The sequence below is a fragment of the Hetaerina americana genome, unplaced genomic scaffold (assembly GCF_022747635.1).
Source record: "Hetaerina americana unplaced genomic scaffold, ioHetAmer1.1.p SCAF_7, whole genome shotgun sequence".
Classification (NCBI taxonomy): Eukaryota; Metazoa; Arthropoda; class Insecta; order Odonata; family Calopterygidae; genus Hetaerina; species Hetaerina americana.
Genome location: NW_027287316.1, coordinates 1,004,785 through 1,028,939, shown reverse-complemented (window position 1 = coordinate 1,028,939; position 24,155 = coordinate 1,004,785). Strand labels below are relative to the sequence as shown.

At 39.7% G+C, this 24,155-nt stretch overlaps 1 protein-coding gene across 3 annotated transcripts in view; it reads left to right on the top strand.

The window, feature by feature from the left end:
* vtd (RAD21 cohesin complex component verthandi) overlaps positions 1–24,155 on the top strand; it is a 49,392-nt gene that overhangs the window by 7,168 nt on the left and 18,069 nt on the right. For all 3 annotated transcript variants that reach the window (XM_071594767.1, XM_071594768.1, XM_071594769.1), the window contains exons 7-12: positions 2,807–3,129; positions 7,480–7,700; positions 10,257–10,505; positions 14,189–14,572; positions 17,906–18,133; positions 20,439–20,567. In XM_071594767.1, the coding sequence (XP_071450868.1) occupies positions 2,807–3,129; positions 7,480–7,700; positions 10,257–10,505; positions 14,189–14,572; positions 17,906–18,133; positions 20,439–20,567 (1,534 nt within the window). The remainder of the gene's footprint in view (positions 1–2,806; positions 3,130–7,479; positions 7,701–10,256; positions 10,506–14,188; positions 14,573–17,905; positions 18,134–20,438; positions 20,568–24,155) is intronic.

The following is a 24,155-nucleotide window of genomic DNA, read 5'->3' as shown; positions in this document are numbered from 1 at the left end:
CTTGTCATCATTGTTGTTAGAATATTTTCTTTATATATGTTGAAAGAAAAAATAAAAATGTACGTATTGTCTTGAAACCGTGCTTGAACCAACCGCATGCTTGCAAGGGAAAAACAGCCTGAAACCCAAAGCCAAAAGAGAAGAGTGTTCTTCGTGTACTACCTGCAACGTACTTGCCATTTCAAGGCAGTGATAGAAACAAGCCCTATCAGATAGAGAAGCACTCATAATGGCATCACATTACAATGAGCCCAAATGCTTTCTCAGGACCGAATGCAAGGGAAACGATATTTTTGCATAGTAATTATTATTATTATTACTTTTTATTTGCCCATAGATCATAATACAAAAAACCAGGTGGGTGTGTATGTACATGATATAAGGCACATCAAAGAGGAGCAAAGACACAGGCTCAGTTAAGATACATGAAAGAAATGATGCTCATAGTTACATAAATGTTTGTTACAAACCCATGAACAGTGGCTGTAACATGCACATCCAATATCAAATTCAGAAAAATCATCGATCATTAACATGAATCAGACCGTGACCAGTGCTAGAAACTAAAAGTATGAACTTACTGATCAGGAATATTGTTGAGATATTAGTCAACCGAGTAGAACATATTGCGCTGTAGATATCTTTTTAATGTATGCCTGAATGCAGCAGTTCCCTTTGTATCCTTGATACCTTTGGGTGGTTTGTTATATAATCTGATGCCCATTTCATCGGGTCCTAATTTCAATGCTTTAGTTCTTATATTCCCATAATGGATGTCATTCCTGCCTCTGGTGTAATGATGATGATAGGCAGAGTTAAGAGAATAGTTGCCAATGTTATTTTTTATATATAGAATTAAAAACATAATGTAGATGCACGGGAGTGGTAGCAAATTTAATTCACGGAAAATAGGCCTTGATGGAGCATTGTGAGGTTTCCTGGTGATGATTCTAATAGCTTTCTTTTGCATTTTAAAGATGGTTTGAGAAATAGCAGCTGATCCCCATAATATTATACTGTAGGTTATATTTGAATAAATTTCCCCATAGTACAAATTGAGTAGTACAGTTTTACATGTATTTTCATACAGGTGTCTTAATAAGTAGCAAGTTGAACTGAGCTTTTTGTTGAAGGGCTTTTACATGAGTATCCCAAGAAATATTTGCACATAGAGAGATACCTAGGAATTTACATTCTGTTGTATGCTCGATTGGTCATTGATTTTTACCCGCAGATCATCTGGCACGTTCTTATTGCATGTGAAGTATACTATTTTACTTTTATTTACATTTAAGTCTAGAAGGTTGTCTGTACACCACTTGTTTATTGCAAGCGTGACAGACTTAGATTTTTCCACAAGGCTGGGATATGTTTGTGTTGATATTATTACATTAGTGTCATCAGCATACAACACTGATATTATTCCATCATTATTTGGTAAGCAGTTAAGAGGTATAGGTGCCTCTAGTTACCTTCAGCTGCTCGTTCTCAAAGTACTTGCCAGGTATTTTGCTTGATGCATACTTTTTAACTGCTTCGATTGTCGTGTCTTCTTTGAATCGCCAAGCGGCGAATGTGGACCATTTTTGGCAGCCCGACTAAATCACTGTCCAAGTTTGACGTCCCCACAATCGGCTTTGGCTGAGGTTTCCGCTTATTTGAGACCATGGTGTAGCCCTCATCGTCTTCTTCCCTCATGTTGCATGTAGTGGCATGCGGTTCCACAGGTGGTGGCTGTAAATTTCCTTTGCGAGCAACGGAAGAGTACGGCAGGGCCACCTTAGGAGCACGCTCTTTATTATTAGTATCACTATCAGTAGCTACGGCTTGAGAGTAATTAAAACGTTCCATGTTACTTTTCCTCTCTTTCACAGTTTTTTCAGGATGTTGCAATGGCTCACTTTCCAATGAGTTGGTGATCGATATTTTGACGTCACCCGGTATTTCCCTCGGTTTCTCGTGCGTTTTCAGTGGACACATTTTTAGAATGGCAATTTCCTTTGACTGGTTATTTATCAAATTCAAACAGTCCATTAGCTTGACCTGTAGATCTTTAACTATATGCAGGACTTCGTCTTGTTTAAACTCGATTTATTTAATTGCGTCACATGGACCAAACAAACACTTTTCACATCGATAGAGTAATTGCGAGTTGTTAGCTATGGAATTCGCCACTGATTCCGTTAGACCAACACATCCGTAATGGAAAAATGACTAGCAGCCGAATCCACATTCCAAATATAGCTGGTTTTCAGGAATGTTTTTGGAACAAGTATCACAGTTATTATCGGAAGTCGCCATCTTGAATTCACGAGGAGTAATGCTTTCACTGAAGTTATATCGCCTTAGTCTTAGCAGTCTGTATCAAAACAGATTCATCCTGAAGCATTCAAATGTGTGCAGAATTAAACATTTGTTTTTCAGCAGGGTTTCAAAGACCACTCAGCGAAAGAAATGAACATACCATTGGAATGAGCTTCCCCACTTGCAAACATTCAGGGTAAAGATTACAGTAAGATCTATATCTTAAGAGAAATATTAAAAATAGAAAATCAAACTTAAAAAACAATTATATAAAGCTGAGGAATTATATTAATGATAAAAGAAACAATACTCGAAAAACAATAAAAATTCAATAAATTAAATCTATTTAAACAATAGCCTATGTTTAAGCTGATAACGGGCCCACCACACTAATAGGGTTAAAGTTAGTTAACTTGAAGTTCATTTTCTTCTATTTTTATAGTGAATGTGAAACATGGAGTGTCTTAATCTTGTCTAGTAATGAGTATCACTCCAATTGCAGCGATGGCGACTCTCGCCCAGGCACACCTGTTTCTCAGGTGGTAGACGCTGGTAAGACCCCACCCAGCTCCACGCCAATGCATGAGGATCCCACGCAGTTGGGTGTGGATGGGGATGAAATAACCACGGTGTCAGACCCACTGGTTCCGTCATCGCAGCAGCCGATGGAGCCGGTGGACATGGGCCCTGATGGGTTAGCCGAGGAACTAAAGGGGGAGGAGCAGAATGCAGTGGCTGCTGCACTTCCAATGGACCAGACAACCCTGCTGCACAACGAAGAAGAAACATTTGCATTGGCACCTGTCGATGCATCGGCACTCAAAGGTTAGTGTTCTGCTTCACTTGCAAGGGGAACCAGGCAGTTTTGGTATTTTGAGAGAAATGTTTGTGAGGCCCATGGCAAGTGTAGTTCTGTTACATTATGGAATTGATGCGAAGGGAATGGAATGAAAATTAAATCCGTAAAAATGGACACCAAATTTCTGATTCTAACAAAGTTTCAGGGCTAAGTTGAATGTTGATTTGGAAGGGAATAAATTGGAGGAAGTGGACTTAATATTGATGCAATTTCGCATTCCTAGCAATCATTCAATGTTGTGATATATGCCGATGCTTCATTGCATTCGTGTGATACACTTATATAAGAATAGCTGCAATAATTGTATCTTTGTACATAGGGTGGAATCGTGATTTAATGAGTTCTTAAAAGCCTTTACAAAATAACTACAGTAAACTCTCCATTATCTGTATTGCGGATTATCTGTGCTATTCTCTCTTCCCAGCATCTCAAAATAACAATTACAGAATACAGTGAAGGTAATGGAATGCTTTTAAACTTCCGTATCCTTTTGAAACGAATTTGAAATACCTCTTCTTTCTAAAAGGTTTTAATTTTTAGGACAAAATCAAAAGTTGTCTATTATATCCAATGTTTAACCGTATACATTGTTGTACTACCCATGCATTTCCAATACCTTTTCACTCACATTCATTGGCCTAGGTATTGAAATTTATTTTTTCGGCATGGAATGCATTGTCATATTTTCCATTACTTTATATGGAAAATAATGATCCACTAAATGAGTGCTTCATTTTACGAGAAAGGTTGCTTTACGGATTATGTGCAAATTACAAGGTTCCACTGTACTAGGCTGCAAATAAGTAATTAACAATCTTCCCTGCTTTAATTTATTAATATGATGAATATGAATCCATACCAAAGGCCTTCTTTTAAGATTCATCCTTTGCCAGGCCTTTATTTTTTCCTGCCTTGTGATTTAGCTTTATTAAAATACATTCTGCTATTGTCACTTGATCAGTAGTTTTGTGTTCTTGTAAAACTGTAATTCCATACTTCTACAAAAATGGATGAGAAATGGAAAAAAATTTCCTGTTGCTAAAAAACTAAGTAATCACAAGGAGTGAACAAGAACAGTCTCTGTATTTATATCATGACGATATATTTCACCTATTTCATTTATCCATGTTTTTTTTATTATTCGTGCTTCATCATGCAGCCTTGAGCTCATGGATGGCATTGTGCTGATGGCCACAAATAAATCATAGTGGTTACAAATCAACAAAAGTAAAGAAAAAACATGGACCCATCATTTCAGTGGCTCAGCCAAGGAAATATCCCTGAAAGTGGAAAAATTATCTCATTGAGTCTTGGCATGATGGAAAAATGTCTGCAACCTGCATTTATGCTGTAATTATTTTATTATCTTTAATCTATTGGTTGAGGTACGTTTTACATCTACAGAAGCTACCAAATGACACAGCGACAATTCCCTTATCTCTCTTAGCAAAACACAACCCGACATGCAACTTTACACTGGACCCCTCTTCATCTCTTCTTACTACCTTCAGCCCTTCAATCCGTCCAACATCCCATTGCCAATTAATATGCTTGGCAGCCATCTTTCCTGTCTCCATCTAACTTCTCCTCACAATTCCCTCCTCTCCACCTTGTGAAAGATTCTCTGTCTAACAAAATTCTTCTCCATATGTCCCCGCTACCTTCTCTTCAGCTTACCTAGCTGTTCCTACTGTTCACGATATCCACTTTTAATGTTTAATTAATCTTTCCTCCTTCTCAAAAACAACACAACCTTAATTTATTTTCATTTCATGTATATCGTACTGAATTTCCATATCACTCAGAAACATTGGCCACCCCTGGGCTGACTGACAAACTATAGCTAGATCGATTGCAAACCTAACTGATTTTATTAATTCCCACCAGCTTTCATTCTGATTTCCAATTTTTTCCATGTCTCTTAACCATTTCCTTTATATAATTGATGAACTGTGCAGGTGTTAGTGAACAACCCGGCCTTACTCCTCTTTCTAACACTGCCCATCTGGACTCTCACTCCGCCACTCGTGCCTGAGGTGTAGGAGCCATGTATTGGTTGTGGATAAGTCTCCTATCCCTCCAGTTTATTCCTATTGCCTGATTATATTCTCTATTCATCTCTGTTGGTGACCTCATTAATGATGTGGTATTACCCTTTCCTCCTCCTTTTCTCAAATCAAACTCATCGTCCTTTAACCAATCCTTTACCTACCTCTCTTATTGATGATGCTGGATACCACTTTTCTGCATGCAAAATTTAACTTATTATTTAATATTCCTCATGCACCGTTGCCTTCCCCTTTTTGGGATGGAACTGGCACTCATCTGACAGAATCTACCAGCCAATAGCCTTTTCCATTAATGCTAAGAGCTCATAAAACCTGTCCTCCCATCTTTTCCTAAACCTTTAAATAGTTCCGCTGGCATGTTGTATTCCTCCATTGCCTAATTTGATTTTGATTCCCTCAACGACCTTTCTATCTTGCCATTGAGTAAGCTTTGGCTTAAGCTATCCTTAGCTAGGTCATATTCTCTCAATATGACTAATCTCACTGCCCTGATTTCTTTGCCACTCAGTTTTTCTACACAGCCCTTCCAACTTTCTTGGATATTTTCTGGTTCAAATGATATTTTCTTGACTTATCTGTGATTGTTTGCAATGATTTTTCCTTCTTAATTCCTAATATGGTTTTAACCTTCATGTAAAGCACTCCAATTTCAGCCTTCCTCTCTAGCCTTCCCATATCATTGGGCTGCATTTTCCACCATGCTTCTTTTGCTTTATTTGTTGCCTGCATCAGTAAATAATTCATCTCTTTACATTTCCTCCTCCATAACTCTGTGTTTGTTTTCTTTCCTTTCACGGTTTTCTTGTCTTTTTCCTATTAACAGTTTTATCAGTTACGTTTGAGGTTTTTGATATCCTGTTTTTATGTATCCCTATTTATTTCTTTCTGGTACCCAGCTGCATCTCCTCAGTCATGATTTCCTCTACAGCCCGCTGATACCCCTTCCCTTTCAATTCAGTTAATGCTGCTACGTTCCATTTCCGGAATCACCTTTCCTGCTTTATCTTTTTTAATTGTGCAATACACATAATATTTACTAAATTGTGATCTGATCTGCTCCCAAGACACTGTGCATTAATCACGCTGTTCCTTGATCTTAACCTAACCATAATATAATCTAACTGATGCCTTTCTGAGTCACCTGGGATTTTCCATGGATATCTATGCCTTTTGTGGTGTCTAAACCTAGTGTTGGTGATGAATAACACTTGTCTCCCAGAGAATTTAATTGCTTCCTCCCTGTGTCCTTCCTCGCACCGCAATGTTAGTCCCCCACCTCATCACCATCTCAACCTTCACCTACCGTTGCATTCCAATCCCCCATCACTATCAAATGTTTCCCTGCAGGAACACACCTTATTTTATCCTCTTAAGTAATTGTAAATAGTATTGACTTCTCCCTCCTCATGATTGTTCGTTGGCATGTATACCTGAACAATGACCAAGTTTATCAGTTCTGTTATTATCTCTCCCAGTAATATTCTACCCGTTGCTTGTTCTATGTTGACTACACTTCTTCCTACCTCTTTATTAAATATTATGGTAATCCCTTCTTGGCTCTCGACCCCGCCATTTATATTATTCTATAACTATCACTCCAGTAATCCCCGCTATCCTTCCGTCTCACCTTGCATAGACCAAAAATAACTATGTATATAAATTTCCTCTTTCCATCTCTCACTTAATATTCTCTAATTTTCCTGTCCTTAACATTGTCCTAACATTCCAAGTTCCTATTCTATTTAATTTGGTCTTCTCCTGCATCTTCTGCCATGCTGCTGTTGGTTTTCCCTAGCAAGGGATGACGACCGCGGAAGCCCTGCCGGGCACGAGGCATGGCCGATTGGGCTGAATCCCAAAGTTGCCCGGACTTATTCTCATTTTATACTGCCCATGATAATATGGTTAGGAATGATTTGAGTTGGTTTCCCGTTGCCTTTTTCAATAGTGTTTTTAACATGACACCATCACTCAATGGCCGCCCCACTGGGGTCAGATGCATTTGCAGCTGCCTCACCGAGGAACAGACGCTGCGTGGACTACCTTTTGTCCAGCTTCTAACATTCGACCTATCTGGCATAGGCAACACTACCTGGAGCAATTCTTATTTACTCCCACCAGCATAGCTAGGGGCTCATCAGAACGCACACGTTGCTGTAATACTGTGTCTAGATTTTTCTCAGTTCTGAGGGCTTCTAAAATTAAAATCCTACCTCTAGTTAAACTCTTATGTTAATATTTTTACAGGTTTCACCAAGACTAAACGCAAGCGCAAGCTCATTGTTGATGAAGTGAAGAACATCAGTGGGGAGGAAATGAAGGCACAGTTGTCTGACACTAGTGACATAGTGACCACCCTGGACCTGGCACCACCCACCAAGCGCCTCATGCACTGGAAGGAGACAGGTGGTGTGGAGAAACTATATGCCCTGCCGGGACGACCCATCCCAGCACGTGCTCTCTTCAAGGTGAGCTGCAGTCTCCACCATTGCTGGATGTATGCCCTTTCCTCGCTGTGTGCTATTTTCTTTTTGGTTAGAGTTGTGCACAGGATGTACTTTTCTGCGATACATTTCATTCACGTCCATGACAATACTTACCATACATTTAATTAAAGTCCTCAGTCTCTACTTTTAGAATATGTACTACAGGGGAGGGGTATCATAGAGATTCTGAGAGCAGATGTTTTGGCCTCATCGTAACTTATTTGTCAACCCATAATTACTTGTTTTTTCTCAAAATAACTTTATTTTTTATCTGAACATGAAATATATTTTTGTAAATTTTTTCATATCCTTAGTTTATCTCGTGAATGTCTTCCTGAAAACTTTTTGGGGTACTATGGCGAAGTGATTATTTTTTTAGAGGCAATAATACAGTGAAACCTTGTACGATGAGCATAATTCATTCTGGAATATTTCTCGTTAAGTGAAACAATTGTTTAGTAATATGTTTCATTTAATCAATTGTGATAATATGACATAACTCCCCGGTGACACCCACCCCATATCCAAAGGGTGCTGAAAAAGGAAATGCTCTCTTCTTCCACATATTTCATATAAGTCAAATTTAATCCATAGTCGGTTATTTTCTGTTAAGCTTAACCTAGGTTTCGACTTGGAGAGTCATCTTCAGGTGCAGCACAGAAGACACGTTGCTTTAGGTACTAAACAAAGAGAAGGGGATGTAGTGGTGTGTGTGTGTGTATGGGGAGGGGGAAGAGAGGTGGTTGGGGAGGGGGAGGTGAAGGGAAGGGAAGGGAGTGGGAGGAATACATAAAGTCAACAGCCAATATACTCTTACAATGAGTGTTACCTGGAATTGCCCAATTGTTCCAAGGCATCTAATCTAAAACCCTTCTTCTCCAAACGTACGATCTCAGGATCAGAGCCACTTGTGTGGTCATTGTCCAGCTGTCGGTGCTTGGCGAAATGGGAGGAATGATTTCTGTTTTCGAAATAGGTGTAATATTCCTTCCCTCTTATCTTGGAATTTCCATTGCGTTTGTCCGCTGTAAGAGGCAGAGCACTTACAGTGCAGCTTATACACTCCATTCCCTTCCATGATGGTAATTTTGTTCTTGCTGTCGGACAAAAGATTCTATAATTTGCCTTTATTATTGAAGGCTGGTTTTATCTTGTTACTTGAAAAGGTTTTGGCCATCCTTAGGGGCAAATTTTCTAGTAAGTGAATTATTTTCAATTGGTTATATCCTTCTTGCGAGTAGAGGAAAATATAGATGCCACTGCTATTTTTTGTAATTCATTCTGATACAGTATTTGAACTAAGTGGGAGCGTTATTTACAGCTATCATCTTTTTTCAACAGATCTTACTTCAGCTATCATATTTATTATTTGAGGCTGTTTTTGAGTGTTTTGTGGAGACATGGGGATACTCATCAAAAAATCAAAGAGTTGAACGCCAATAATTTTTGGGGAAAATTGTGTCTTGACATGAAGTGAATAATGTGCTCCATGCAGGTATCTTTTCTGAAAATGAGAGGTCCAGTTACTGATTATTTTTTGATAGTTTTGCCTAAAAAATTAAGGGACTTGCTTGAGCTCTTTCTCCTCAGAGAACCTGATGTGTTGGTTCTAAGAACTCAAAAATCCCAGATTAATGTATAGTCCATTACTATTAATGTAAGGTCCATGCAGAACCCACTAATAATTGGAAACAGGACCACTCACTGAATAAGAATTACCTTGGATAATGAGAGGGTGATTTCTCTTTTTCCCTCGTCCTCCTTACCGGGACCTCATCCCTCCCGCTCTCTCTGTATGGCATACAAAGCAATGTGTCTTTTTCACAATGAATCACTTTCACAAAGTAATGCCTCCAACCATCCAATTACCAAGGGTGGTCAAAAAGGCTTTAAATTCCATGCCCCCTTCCCCATATTCAGAACAAGAATGAAATGTACAAATTTACCGTGATGAACCCTAGGCCCCAAGATTAAAAAATGTACGGAAAATACCCAGTATTCTTCTTTCACTCTAGATTAATTTCCAAATACTCAATCCTTTTACCATTGAAGGTGTCTGTAAAATAAGTGTGTGCTATTCCTATAAATGTGGAAGGACAGGAGTAAGTAAAGAGGAATCAGGCAGGGTGAAGACTCATAAAGGAGAAAGAAAAATCAATCTCAGTCATGGGAATGAGAACCCATCCTGTGCTTGCTTCTTTGACATCATGTTTCCTGCCTAAGGTTCTCTGCTCTGGTGATCACTTTGACTGTGGCATTGCTAATGGTATGACTTATTCCCAGCCAACTAGAGAACATACGGCATAGAATATAAGACACTCCTATTGAGAATGTTGTATAGTCATCACTGTAACAGTTCTGATGCTGACTCTACGTAAACATGTAGAATCAGCGGTTGCAATCCCCAATGCATTTTACTCGTCCACAATTGGGTCATGGAAGTAAGAATGCACATCCATATTATTTTAATCTGATGATCTTTGTGAGTTCTAGCGGCACTCTTGGTTTTCAATGTGGAAATGGCATTCCTCATCACAGAATTACCAGCGGCACCTGACCAGCCGTGCTGCGGACAATGAGGATTTTGGCATGATGGGAGATGAGGAGCGGGAGCAGATTCCGCTGGAGCAAGTGAGAGGAGATGGCGCACCTGTGGGCGGGGCAGATGTGGACGGTTTTAGCAACCTCTTGGATGGGAACCTTATCCCCCCCGGGACGCCCCTGCCTCCAGGCAAGAAAGGACGCAAGCGCAAGTTGCAACTGGATACGGATGACCTCTTGCAGCAGGTCAGTTTGACGTGGTTGAAGCAGGCCTCGAGGGGCAACTGGAAAGGAAATTGATGGCATGAGATCTAGGGTATATTTTACATGCGCATAATTGTGTTTGTGCTTGGCTGTTTGTCGGTGGAATGAGCATTGTTCACGATAGGGATAGAGTTGTGTGGCACCCTCTCCATTGTCCGTTTTGTCAATTATCTGACCTGTTCTCTTCCTAGGACCTAACATTTTTAGTAAAATGACATTCGTAAAGATAAAGAAAAGCTTTGAAACTTAGTATACTTCATCAAAAAATACGAGCGTGAAATACCTAGAATTTCTTAAAAAAATATAAAGGAGTCAATAGAGTTCAATGTTTTTATTCAAACAGTTTTCTACTATCCATGCTTTCCCTTAATGGTTCCCCCTGCGTTCACCAGCCCTGAGAATTCCATATTCTCCTTTAAAGTGTGAAAATACATAATTTTCTATGCAACAAATAAGTCATTAACTATCTGCACTGCATTTATTTGATTGGTGTCATGCGATGAATATCCGTGTCGGGAATCCTATGTCATTATTTGTCAAATGCCATTCATTTGATGACACATAATTCCAGGTTCATCTGAAAATAATTCTACCCTTGTACACTAATTGCCAAAAAATGGAAAATTTTAATTTCCATTACTAAAAATGCAAATGAATCACAAGGAATGAAGAAAAAGTCTCTGAATGTATTTCACTACCGTAATTTCTGCTTAGTTTGGTTATCTGTACTTTTTTGATTTTCATTTGTTTCAGCATTCATCCATTATCCCACAGTTTAGCAAGAGTATACTGTATTTGAAATAAAATAACCATGTGCATGATAAATGCTTGAAATTCTAATTTTCTCCCTAGCTTAAGAAATCAATTTTAATTTTTTATGCGTAAAATTCTTTTTGTCTGGATCCCTACTTGAGGTGCTCTGTGAAGGGCACTTTGAGTGAGTACGCCGTCCGTCGGATGGGACTTAGCGCTGTGGACCCCTTGGCGCCTTTCTTAAGAGTAGGCTAATGCCGACGCCAGGTTTCTCCCCACCCTTCATCCTTTCCTGTCGATCCCCTATGGGGCAAATGACCTCAGCTGTCGGTCGCGGGGATCGAGATGGTGCGGGGGCTAACGTACTGGCTTCCCACCCTGAGGGCGCGGGTTCAAATCCCGGCGGTGTTGAATATTTTTCAGAGGTATCTCGATCCCTACTTGAGGTGCTTTGTGGAGGGCACTTTGAGTGAGTACGCCGTCCGTCGGATGGGACGTTAAGCCACGGACCCCTTGGCGCCTTTCGTAAAGAGTAGGCTAATGCCGACGCCGGGTTTCTCTCCACCCTTCATCCTTTCCTGTCCTTCCCCTATGGCGCAAATGACCTTAGCTGTCGGTCGCCTCCCCTCAAAACTACTACTGTCGGTCGCCTCCCCTAAATACTACTACTATGAACACTTAGTGTAAGAATGTTCAAATGGTGCCAAGTATGAGGCGACCCTATGTGCATTTCCTACTCTTTCTGAGGAAAACAATTTTCATCTCTACATGGGCAAGCTAAACTTCTTATTTTCTGTTAATCCATTTGTCATGTTTATGTACCAGTTGTATATGATATGTTGGCATTTATTTATGATCACAGTGCCATTAAAAATTAGTTGTGAATGGTGTTCCTTTTGTTGATTTTCATAATTTCTGAGAAACATGAAATTTGAAAATAAAAAGGTAATATTACATTGTGATGATGCTGAAATTCTAGGGAAAAATAAGAATACTGTGAATATTTGGAGGTGTAGATTTGGAAGAGGCTTATAGGGATTCTTTTACAGCATTAGTGGGTAATGGGGCGAAGGACTTGGAATTGAATGGATGCGCTGTTATTTGGAACCTTGGGTAGTTCTAAGGTGTTTTTTAGGGTGTGAGAATATGAGGTCTAAACCATAGTCTTTTATTTAGTAGGATTGTGTGCATTTTAAAAAGATGTAGTAGATCGAAACTAGTCTGAAATAAGTCCTGAGTGGAAAATAGTAATTATTATTATTACTATTTATTTGCCCAGAGATCACAAATCACAATACAAAAATGCCATAGTCTTCATCTCTGTTATTACTGAGTAAGGTTATTGGGATGTGGTGCACAATATGTGTACTCATTTGCTGGAAATAATGGAGGGAATATGACAAGAGCATTCACGATGAGAGAATTTAGTGCTCATTATATTGTGCATTTGAAAAGAGGTCATTTTCTTCATGGGCATCCATTGGCTAAGTTGGTAATGAATCGAGAACTGGCTGTTGTTTGCTTAGCTTCCATTCCTTTTGATTGCTGGCTATGATTTTGTCAAAGGATTCTACTTCAGTGATTTAAATGCCTTTATGGAAAGAAAAAAACAGCTATGTTTATTCCACTTATTTTTTAATTTTATGGCAGGGGTTTCAATACATAGTATCATGAAACTATGCCATTTATTGAAATCCAGTTCGTAAAATTGAAAATTGAATGGAATCAGCATAGCTGTTTTTTATTGGATAAGTTCCACTTAGTCAAGCCTGAAACTACAGTATTTAAATTCTTTTAGTTTCTGAATTCCTCCAAACAACCTCTGGCAATGTTCGAATGGGGATTCGATGATGTTGATGGGGGTTTTCAGAATCCACTTCAAGCTAAACTTTTAATATTGTATATCTTTTACGGTACCCTATGCTAGCAAGTGATATCTGCTGTCTCTCGATTTCATCTTTCCCAATAACAGATGCAGGTGTATTCTACTTTTAAATGATCTGCACAGCAGTGGATCCCCTGATGATATCGTCTAGCAGCCTAAAATCACAATTTTGTCACAAATTGTTCATTGATACCAGCTCTGCTTTTTGGAGTTCATGAAATGCATTTGAGTGTCATTGTAAAACAAAGTGATAATAAACTGTCCAACTTCTTTGCCATCTCAGAAGTCACATTCACTCAGCTACAAGACAGTAGCAGTAAACCTTTATGGGACAAATGGGAGAGTGGCAACACAAGGCCCTAGGCGTATAGCCAAGGGTCGACCTTGGGACTTACTCGTGCATGTTTTACTCAGTCAAATGCTCAGTTATGGAATGGGGCAACTGTCACAGGATGGGGACTTGGTTTTGTGATCTCGGGAATTAAATACTCCATCCTGAGGAGCATCCTATTGCCAAGGGCCCATGCTCGAGCTTGTATGAGTGATTAATGGGAAGGGTGTATGGGCTTGGTGGTGATTGATGTTCACCTATGTGGGCATGCTTTTGTTTTCATCTCATTAGTTTGACCTGTAATAATTTTCAATATTCACAGAAAAATAAATATTTTTTATGCAGAAAGCTAATAACTATTAGCATTCACTCCAGAACAATAATATGTCATATTGAAAACTGCCGGCTGTAATTGTTAATCCCTTATAATCAGTAAACCCATGCATAAATTGTTTCCCAGTCGAACATCTAGCACCTGATCTGATACCTATGGGAGTATCATGGTGAAAAAGGAGGCAAAGAGTCACTGGGTATAATTTACCAGTTCCAGAATCAAAACTAATTTAGAAAGCTACCCTGTGGCATATTTACATTCTATAAAATTGCTCTTTTGCTGCTACCATTGTGACTGCCATCACTTGGCTGCAGAGGTAGTATGAGTGAAGTGAATATTGACCCTGCTGTCTTTCCCCACAGCAAAAGAAGATGCTGGAAGAGGCAACTGCAAAGCAGGCAGAGTTGGATGCTCAGCAGCTTCTTGGTGTTCAGCTGGCAAACGAGCAGCAGCAAGTGCTGCCCCCGAGTGAGAACCCAATGCAGCCGCTTGACGAGGAGCTTCCCCTCAGCATGGCCCCCCCAGCCTCCGTGTTGCCCCCCTCTTCAATCGAGCACATGGAGATTGATGGCCAGCCACCCCCGACGCCTCAGCAGGCCCAACTCCCCCTCCCCGTCATGCCCAGTGGCTCCCTCCTTGCCCCACAAACGCCAGGGCCACCCCCCTCTGAGCATCAAACCCTCGACCCTTCCACCATGGATGCCAGTGCCTTCAGCAAGGACATCCCTGAGCTGCACGCGGACCAGGTGAGTCGGCGGACAGATAATGCTTTATATAAGTACAGGGTGTACGTAATGGTTGTGGATTTTTCAATAAGTCCTTTGAAAGACTGAGAAACAAATTATTTTGAGGAGATGGTTCAGCCTAATCTCCTTTTAGCTTGATTTACTTTCCCAAGCCTTATTCCAACTTCTTTAAGCTATCCAGAAAGTAGGATTTTGGAAGGTCCTCAAAAGGAACATCTGTGTTAGTGATGACCTCGGTCGACGTGAGTCATTTTCTGCCAAGCAATGTTTTTCAAATTTAAAAATGAAAAGAAAGGCTTTGGGGCCAAATTTGGAATTTAATCCACTGGATGTTGTTATAAGTTGAACTTTAATACAATAATTTCTGCCATTGCAACTGTGCAGATGTTCATGCAAGCATGCTTACACATGTGTACATACATGTATGTTCATTTTCTTTCTTCACTCAACTGGTGCAATAACGATGCACAATGCTATCGCTTGTATTTTTTGCAAGTAATCGATTCATATGATTCTGCCTGCATCCCATAAATCCCATGGCCATCACCTTGTCAGCTGATTTCTCTGTCCTTGCCTTCTTTCGGAGCCAGATCACCTTTAGAAACCCTCTGTTTCGACTGATCCTCTGTCACCTGGGTGTTGTAGTGCTATACATGTATCATCCGTAGTTATGTGTCGATGGCAAAACTCCCTTTGAAGCGTCCATCTCCTTAATTTTGTGCCTGAAGCAAATATGAGTGCCAGATCAGCCATTTTCACATCGTGTTCCCACTCTGCAGGGTTAAATGGAAGAGGAGACCTTATGGTCTCAATTTTGCCTGAATAAAGACATTTCTCTTTCTATCTCAATGATTTTACTTTTCATTTCTACTGTCAGTTTTATTCTCTTACTATTGTCTTAATGATTGCATGTGGCATACTTTGAAATATATTACTTGCTGGCTTCCGGAGTAGCCTGAGTTATCTGTGACCCCATTTCTTTGCACCTTCTGAAAAATGTAGGAGTCTTATCGATGTCCCTCATCTGAATGTACAAGGGGATATCATTAACTTTTAATTATCACTGAATAATAATCAAGATAGCAACTTAATTTTCATTTCTTATTCTTAAGACTTCTCTGGATAGTCACAATCCAGAGTTATTTTCCCGAGCGTTTCTGGACTCTTTGGAGGTTGTCATTGTAGAAATCTGCAGATTGCATTGAAAACCATAGTTCCACTTCTTGAATGATGTAATTATAGGAATAAAAAAAGGTTCCCTGTGGCAAGATCAGGAGAATAGGGTGTAGGTGCAAAAATTCAAAGCCACATTGCTTTGATTGCTGCCCATGTTTACTAGTGTAAAAGAGTCAGAAGTCTTGGAACCCTGCATCTGGACACCTTTGAATCGTGCAATTCTTCGTGAATGATTTTCCACACACTGCCGTACTAATTAAGATTAGTCTCATTCGATTTGTCTCATCATTTGGATGGTGGTCCAATAGGTTGAAGCTGTGCATAATTTTTAAAATTTATCCTATAAAATGCACAAGAAAGCGATAAGAATCTTAAAATAACAGTAGAAATGAAAAGTAAAGAGAAGCCAGTACAAGGTGTGAACACATTCTTCACTCTGGCGGCATTTTTCATGAGGGATGGTCTTTCACTCGTTGGATCGCCTGTGAGGGACATAAGGCCAGTTTAAAAATTCCTTTTCCACAAACAGCCATCATTTCATCCGAGCAGATTGCCAGACGTCGTAGCCCTTCAAATGAAGGAACTTTCTCTCACTTCAAGCCTCTATCTTCTCCCAACTGCGAGTTGCTTCATTCTGTGGCTTCCCGAAAGAAAACAAATCCACATTAATACCTGTAATTTACAACGTTATGTACATAAGGATCAATTAATATTGAAAATAAATTTTATTTGCATATCTCAGTTGTTTCTTAGTAATAACTTAAAAATGATATGTCCACGTACAGTGAAATCCCATTTTTGGAAGGTGCATTATTGAAGAATGATTCTGCAGAAATTGATACATCTGCAGGATTTTGGTTGAAATATAAAGGCAATCAAATTAAATGTCCTGAATGCTTTACACGACATATCATGGGCTTGGAAGGAAGTTAATGATTCTACATTATATGACTGCTTTAGGAAGATAAGATTTTATGTTGATTGTGATAAAGTAATTCCAGTTTAGTACTGTTGAAGGTACTGCAGATAATGACTTAAGAAATTAAGAATTTAAAGATGAAAATTCTCCTTTTCCTGCTATTTTCATTCTCCAGCTTTATATACTTTTTTCCTGGGGCCCCTAGAAAAGTGCAAATAGGTGGTTTTACATTATTAGCGTGGATTTCAGCACCTACACTTAAAGCCTGTAACATGTCATACCACTGCTTCCCACCTCTTGGTTAAAATCTATCCCCAGTCATCATCCCAAGTGAAAATGTTTTACCTATGATTAGGTCCAAATGTGCTCTTTTTCTGCGATCAAAGAGACGGCCACTCCTATAAGTAGTAGTATCTTGGTGGAAGTCCCTGAAGTGTATCCTTGTGCTAGGGCTGCCAAATGATGCCCCATCATTCACACTTTAATTGTAGTTCCTCCTCGAATGCCCTTGCTGCTGCAGCTTCCTCCAAATGCATAGGGGCAGAACCTAGGGGGGAGGGTATGTTCATTAGGTGAGGCATCCAATGTTCGCCTTGATGGTTGTGGTTTTCCGCTGGATTCTGTGTGCTATGGGGGAATATTCACTCTCACTAACTGCGTTCTGGTGGAAACTCCACCCTAATGCTTCCCAGGCCATTTAATAACTTTTTTGCTTTACTTCTGGGGGATCATGAAGCAAGTTTTTCTCCTCAGAAAGTATCGAGAATAATGTCTTTTGCTCCGTCGGCCACCGACTCAAATTTAATGGCCCGGTCTTCCCAAGTCCCCTCCACATCCAAACTTCTCTGATATATTCATGCTTGCGGCAGCTGAACCTGGTGCCAAGTTCCTGGATGGAAGCACAATCCTTCATGCTGCACCTTTGTAGTGCTGATTGCAGGAGAAGGGTTGCTGAGTGAAAGCGACTGTTTTCTCACCAAGCCAGCTTCTTAATGCACTTGAATGCTTAATTAATTTTGATTAGTCAAATCGCATAAGGATCTGTGGTTCAATACCTGAAAAGGTTTTAATAGAGCCATTAGAATTTCTTTCAATTGAAAGTATTGGTTGAAAAGATTTTTAAAATACTTAGGAGGAAGCTGAGAGTAAACCGTGGTGGTGAGAGCACTCTCTCTGACTTAGGATCATGGTCTTTGCGGTGCAAGTGAAGCTGTATGCATTATCCTCTCCTCCCTAAGGTTCACTCAATCCTAGAGCAGCAAGTGACGGGAGAGGCGCCAGACTTGGCGGCACTGGCTGCAAGTGTGGTGGAAGGCCAAGGGATTGTTTCTGGGACCCTGGACCTGGTTGTGGGAGAAGCTGATCCCAAAGTGATGGAAAATGGGCCTGTGGCAGTTGATAATGTGATGCCCCTGGAGCCGGTGACAGAGAACCTGCCTCCTATGGAGAATATGGGATATGACCAGGTACGTGGGATGTCTCTTCTCTCATTCATTGGCACTTAATATGCATGGGACTATTCATTGAGGTAATTTAACATTGTTACTGCCAGCCTCCATTAACTGGGGTTTGTGAAATATGTCAAGAGTTCCTTTAATATGTATATTTTCAGGTAGAAATTATGCAAAAGCTTACGTTAATATTCTGAAGCCATATTTATTTGGTTACTGAGCTGATTTAGTTCTTTGCTTCATTCTTGTGTTCAGTTCTGGTAAATGGTATCAAACTCTAATCAATTGCATTACTAAGCAATAGCCGTCACTAGTGATGGAAATGTGAACTAAACTCGTAATCTCAGTCTGCAAGGAAAAGTTCGTGCAATGAATTGAATACATTATTGTACGACTTGGAGTTAGTTTAGTAATATATCTCCATTGAAAGAACACTTGGGGGGAGACCATTCATATCGCACTTAACTCGAAAATATGAGGAAGAAAACTGACGACTGGGATCATGTGCCCTGCCGCCATGTGAAAGATATAACGGTGATTTGCTCCTGGATAATAAAAAAGTATTGAAACTTGCTTCATCGCATCAAAAAGTAATTTGATTTTTTGCTAACAATTTTGAAGCTGGGCAATTGTTTGCACTGATTGAGTGAAGGGGGTAGCTCAGACTTCCACATGTTAAGTTTGCCTCAATTAGGAAAATGGAGCCAATGAAGGAAATGAGAAGCTCCCTCCACTAGTGCCTGGTAAATCATAGAGTCGTAGGTACATCCTGGGTCAACTGTATGAGAACGTTGCCCACGGGATATATAGCATATTCTAAGCATGGATGGCCTCAGAAATATTTAAGGATGAGCTTCATGCTCTGGATGCTTAAAAAAGGAAAATTCTGCTGTTTACCGATCAGTGTTAAGCCATTCCTCCAAATCTGCACTTGAGAAATGGAAAGTTACAATTTATCCCTGCTAGCTGTATTAGTGAGCCTCGAGACTGAGACTCAAACCACTGGATTTAGGTATAGTTGCCTCTTGAAAGGTGATCTATCAAAGAATGATTGTCCTGAATGCTTAACAATACATATTATGGAAGCAATTTAAGGATTCTACGACATATGACTGCTTTACGAAGGCAGGGTTTTATGTTTATTTTGATGGAGTAATTCCAATTGATTTAAGTGGTGATGATGAAACACTATATACAGTGGCTTAAGAAATTAAGCATGTAAAAATAAAAATTCTCCTTTTTACCTTAATTCCATTTCTCTCCATTTTACATTTTTTCCTGGATAACCTATAAAAGTGCATGTAAGGGGTTTAAATGCATATTGTTATGCACCTAATATCTGTAATGACACTGCCAATCATTCCTTGTCATTTTGAACTCCCTCAGTCAATATCCATGTGAATATAACCTGGTATAAACTTGTTCAAACATGTAATGTCCTCGAAATAAGATCAATTTTTATATTTCCCAAGCTAACAAAATGCCTGTATTGTCAATGCATTCCTACATTAGTTTGGCTAAAAAAAAAGAGTGAAGTGGTTGTCGGGTGGATTGTTGTATCACCATCACTGTAATCTACCCGAAGTTTGGTTTGGTAGGTTGGGGGAGGAGGGCAGTTCCTTTCCTTGTGCTGCTAGTGGTATCCCTTGAAGAACTGCTACCCTAAGAATTCACTCAGCTTGGGTGAAGCTGAGGCAACACCAGCAATTGAATGCAAATAACTGGTCAATAGTCCAGCACTCTATCCACTAGACCACCATATTCCTGTATTGTTGTAATACACTATAGATTGGTTATTTACTCAGTGAATTGGTTCTTGCTGAATGTAATGTCTTCATACTTGATTGCATACTTTATCAATTATTAGTTAACTTAATGTACTTGATTAAAAAGTGGCTGATTAGATTGAAGATTTGTTAAGAATCGATGGAAGAAGACACTTTCACACAGGAAATTTCAATGTGGAAGAGCAAAGTGTCTTCTTTCATCATGAAGGATTTCCACCATGTTACGCCTGAAACTGTGTCATTTGTGAAGAATCATTTAATATTCTATTTGCAAATTGATTCACTGAGAAAATCATTGCTTTGCACACCCCCATTTATTATATATTTAGTTTTTCACATCATTTATTGTATAGTTCTGCTGCTATATGCTGGGTTCGATTGCATGACACATAATATCAGCAGTTGGTTACTTAGCAATAGTATGATTGTTTATTTTGCAACAAATTTTTTAAATTATAATTGTTGATTCCACTCAATATGTGTTCCATCAATTGTGAGAAGTGCATATCAACTTGATTGTTTATGCATTTCAGAATAATCCACCAATGGCTAACATGGGATATGAGGAGGGAGCCCACCATGCCCAGACACCAGGTGCCATTTCAGAGAGGGGTGCGACAACGCCGTGGCATGAAGACTACGAGTTTCCTGCATCTGTTCACGTGAGTGCTCACTATGGGTGTCAATTTCTCCGGTCAGTCCTCTCTTTCCCACAGAACTCGCCTCTACCTTCCTTTCTCTCTTTTTCTGCTGAACTCCGTATTTCAGTGAGCACATGCTGTTAAACAGATAGCACAGTCCAATCAGAAAATATTTGTACAAATGTGTACATATGTAGGAATTGTGGGCTAAGTTCATAGGTAAATTTTTAAAACTTAAATGTAAAGTCTATGTTAGGGACAGTAAATTCTCTGAAAATGTTATCCCTAAATGTGATAGCAATAAATACTTAGTTGCTTGTGAAACCAAGGGTTTAGGTTGGGACTTAATGAAGAACTCAAGGCTGATAATGCTTTCCAAACATTGCATGGAGTGATGAGAAACCTTAACGGGAACAGTAGAGTAACTTAGGGAAAGGTGTAGTGTAAGGGCACCAATTTTAGAGTACTCATCACGAGTATGGGACCCGCATGAAGTAGGGATAATTACAAAACCGGAGAAGGTACAAAGAAAGGCTGCTAGGTATGTATTGGGGAAGCACAGAAGGACGGTGTATGGCAGAAAAATTAAAAATACTGGGCTGGTAATTTTTACTGATTAAGAGAAAAAGAAGCAGGCCTTGTGGATTGGTCCACATACGTACTTATGAGGGACGTTCAAGGAAGGACGTGGAAAATCTTTGCTTTATGGGGAGAAATGATCATAAGTACAAGGTGAAATGCCATATGCTAAGTAGTTATATGAAAAATTTACCTTCTTAACCAAAACAATCATTAGCTGAAGCAGTCTACCTGCAAAACTGCATGAACCCTTCCCAAACTATGTGAATATATTTAAGCAAAGATGCAAATGTCTATATGGAAGCTGCATGTAGATGTTAAATTTTGTGCATAAATGTAATTTGAATGTATGTCACCACCTATTTCCTTTAAAATAATGAGAGGAGTACATTATGCCTCATGATAAATAAATTTCAGGATGCAAGGTTCCGCATCCATTTTACTTGTGGTTAATAGCTGGCTCCATCTTTTTGCCGACAATGCGGTGATTTATGGGGACATTCAAAGACGCGAAGACAGAGTCACGTTAGCTAACTACCTAAATGCAATCCAGACTTGGTGCGATATATGGCAATTGGAATTTAATTTGAAAAAATGCGCAGTGATACATTTTTGGGAAAAGAGTAACACTCCCCCATTTAGTTACAACGTGAAACAAACAGAAATCGCAAGGGTAGATTCCTTTGAATACTTGGATGTAACTATTGCTCACAATTTGTCCTGGGGAAAGCACATGCAGGAAATATGCGGTTGTGCCAATAAAAAATTGGGATTTGTAAAAAGAGTGCTGGGTAAATTTGACGAAAAAGTGAAGGAACGATGTTTTCTTGCCCTAGTCAGGCCCCACCTAGAGTGTGCTGCCAGTATATGGGATCCTCAAGAGATAAATTTGATATCCGAATTGGATTGAGTTCAGTGGAGGGGGGCTGGATTTGTCCAAAATTGTTATGACCAACGCAGTAGCTTAACTACTTTGCTTGAAAATTTAGGCTGGGATTTCCTTACGCAGTGGCGTTTACAATATAGATTAAACTTATTAAAAACATTTAAAGATGGGTCCTTTTCCGATGACATTTTCACAAATCATTAAAAATTCAAATTGGATTTATATATTTGACCCATGAAGTAAAATAATGCCACAACAGCATTTGCAGGAGCCAAAGACCATAATGAAATTATATGAGAGTTCAGTAACCAAGCTCTCAAAATGCAACACTGTTACTGGTGTTTCTGCTCATCTCCAGAATTTATCCATATTAGGAGTTGGAAGACTTAAAATGAAGGAGAAGAACATACCTGGCAATTGGATCAGGGAGGGCCAGAGATGAGCTGAATTAAGTTTTGATGTTACATAACAATCTGAGAAAACTTTCATGAAGTCCAATGGAATTGGGGCAGAAAAGAACAAAAGGTCTTCAATTTTTTGTTGAAATGATTTAACAGTGGGCTCCTGCATTAATGAAGTTCATACCAAAAGTTAATTCATCGGCAATCCAGAGTACACCAATTGCAGATTTTGTGTGCACACTTCATTTTTGTAAATGAGATAATTTCCTGAGGACATTTAAAAAAAAATCAAACATGCCTAGGAAATACAAAGTGATAATGAAGTTTTTCATGAAAATCCATTAAGCTCCGCTGGATTAAGTCTCTGTTGATGAGTGGAGTTGAAGCCGTTTAAGGATAATAATACCAGAACTATCCATACCTGTGAAGAATTTAGAAAGCTCTCTGCTCCAAAACTGAGCTGCATCAATACGTTTCCTGTTTGGAATCAATGGATAAGTACGCTCCTTGTTTTGGTCAGGTGGTAGAGGAGACTCCCTACTCGCCTCAAAATAAAGATGACCGTCTATCCTGTTGATAAGCTCCTTCGCGTCCTCTGATGCAAAGAAATGCAAGATCGTTAAGCTGAAGGTTATGATGAAATCTAATCACTAGGAAGATGATACGATAATGATCTGCAAACTAATTACTAGGAAGATGATACGATAATGATCTGCAATGTTAAAGAGCCATCAAAATGGAGAGGAACTCGGAAGGATGCTGGCAATAATGAGAGGGTATTAGCCGTGTATAATTTGATAGTAAACAAAATTTGGAGGCAGTGGTGATCAGTCAGAAGAGACGAAAACAAGGGGATAGGAATAGGAGGAGGAGAATTGGGAAATGTTTGGTAATATACTATTTAGGCTGTAAATTAAGAACATATGCATGGGCATAAAGGACATTAAAAGTCAAATCCAATGAGATAAGAACACATTTTATATGAAGAAAAGCATGCTCATGCTAGTGAAAGAAAAAAATTCCTTAGAATGTATGTGTGGGGTATAGCGCTGTCCGGATGTGAAATAAGTACCGTTGTTACCGGAGACTGGAAGAACATTGAAACCTTCCCTAATATGATGCTGAAAATGTATGCAAAAGGTGAGGTGGGTTTATAGAATAATAAATAAAGAGGCCCTCCCTGGACTACAACCTTGACGTGGTGGAAGGGCTTGTGCGTTCCGATGACCCCTAGAGCTGTGCTGGCGGGAGCAATAAAAATTGCTCCTGGTAGGGTCACCCATGCCAGATAGGTCGAAGGTTAGGAGCCAGACGAAAGGTAGTCCACGCAGCGTCTGTTCCTCAGTGAGGCAGCTGCAATGGCGTCTGACCCCAGTGGGACGGCCAGTAAGTGATGGTGTCACGTTAAAAACACTATTGAGGAAGGCAACAGGAAACCACCTCAATTATCATTCCCAAGAAAAATATGATGGACAATAGAGATATTTTGAGTCCTGGCAACCACGGGGCTCGGCCCAATCGGCCGTGTGTCGTGCCTGGCAGCGGGGGAGGCAAGGCTTCCGCGGTCGTCATCCCACGAAACCTTTGCAAGGGAAAACAAGCAGCAGCAGGACAGAAGACACAGGAGAAGAAGACCACATCAGTTAGAATAGGAACGTGGAATGTTAGGACAATGATGAGGACAGGGAAATTGGAGAATGTTAAGCGAGAGATGGAAAGGGGAAATATAGATATTTTAGGTCT